At 80.5% G+C, this 1,194-nt stretch overlaps 1 protein-coding gene across 1 annotated transcript in view; it reads left to right on the top strand.

The window, feature by feature from the left end:
* Window positions 1-49: 49 nt before the first annotated feature.
* The window catches only part of Ache (acetylcholinesterase (Cartwright blood group)), a 10,002-nt gene continuing 8,857 nt past the window's right edge, over window positions 50-1,194 (top strand). The window contains exons 1-2 of the mRNA XM_055606676.1: window positions 50-500; window positions 589-1,186. Of these exons, the coding sequence (XP_055462651.1) occupies window positions 50-500; window positions 589-1,186 (1,049 nt within the window). The remainder of the gene's footprint in view (window positions 501-588; window positions 1,187-1,194) is intronic.

Raw genomic sequence — 1,194 nt, 5'->3', positions numbered from 1 at the left:
CCGCCCCCCCCGGGCCTCTCTGCGCCCCCCAGGCCTCCCCAAGACCCCCATGAATCCCCGAGCCCGCCTAGGCCCCCCCCCGATCGCCCCACCCTGCCTCACCCCCTGGCGGCGGCGGGGCGGCTCTCCCCAGCCGCACGCGCCCTCCTCAGAACCCCGCACCCCACCACGCGGCCTCCGCACCCCAGGGCCGCCGGGAGCCGCCCGAGCCGCGCCGCGGGGTCCCGCACCGCCGCGGAGGCGCTATTTTGGGGGCAGCAGCTGCCGCGGAGCCGGCATCTCCGGTCAGGAGATCAGAATTCCCCGTGGGATCCGGGGCAGAAACCCGAGCGCGGCTAATTATAACTCGGGGCTCCGGGAGGGGCCCCGGCGGGGACACGGGGTCGCCCCGGGACGGCGGCGGGAGGCGGCATCCCCCTGCGGCCCGGCCCGCCCCAGGGGGGGCGTCCTCAGCGCCCCAGACTCCGGGGGCCGGGGAGGGGCCTTCGGGGTCCCCGCGAGTGAGTGTGCGGCGGCGGGAGTTCCGGGGCCGCGGGGTCCCCGGGGTCTCCGTCCCCTCAAGGTTGCAGGGTTCCCCGTCCCCCCAAGGCTGCGGGGTTTCCATCCCCGTCCCCCCACGGCTGCGGGGTCTCCGTCCCCCCAAGGCTGCGGGGTCCCCGTCCCCCCGAGGCGGCGGCGTCCGGCCGCGCTCACTCACTCACCTGCGGTGGGAGGCGGCCGAGCTTCGGCGCAGGCTGAGCCGCTGTGACAGCCGCCTCCGGCCCGCACACGCCCCTCGGGCCCCCGCCCGCCCACTGTCCCGCCCCCGCCCCTCCCCCGCCGCCCCCTCTCCCTGCCGCCCCGCGACCCCGGGGAGCGCGGGCCGGACGGACGGACGCGCGGCGGGCAGACACCACGTGACGGCGCCGGGAGCGCTCACGCGGGCGCCGCGGACGGAAGGACACACTGACACCTGCGCGCCCCGCTGGGACCCCTCGCCGGCCCGGGGGAGGGAGGGCACCGCTGCCAGCCTGCGAGGACGGACACGGCCGGGCCCCGCGGAGGAGGGGACGGCGGGGGGCGCGGGGACCCGGAGGGCGCGGGGACGGCGGGAGGCGCGGGGACGGCGGGGGCGCGGGGACGGCGGGGGCGCGGGGACGGACGGCGGGAGGCGCGGGGACCCGGAGGGCGCAGGGACCCGGAGGGCGTGGGGAC

Source organism: Psammomys obesus, unplaced genomic scaffold (assembly GCF_907164565.1).
Source record: "Psammomys obesus unplaced genomic scaffold, mPsaObe1.curated_primary_1811, whole genome shotgun sequence".
Classification (NCBI taxonomy): Eukaryota; Metazoa; Chordata; class Mammalia; order Rodentia; family Muridae; genus Psammomys; species Psammomys obesus.
Note: the sequence above shows the minus strand (reverse complement) of the source record. Positions and strands in the feature narration are given on the sequence as shown.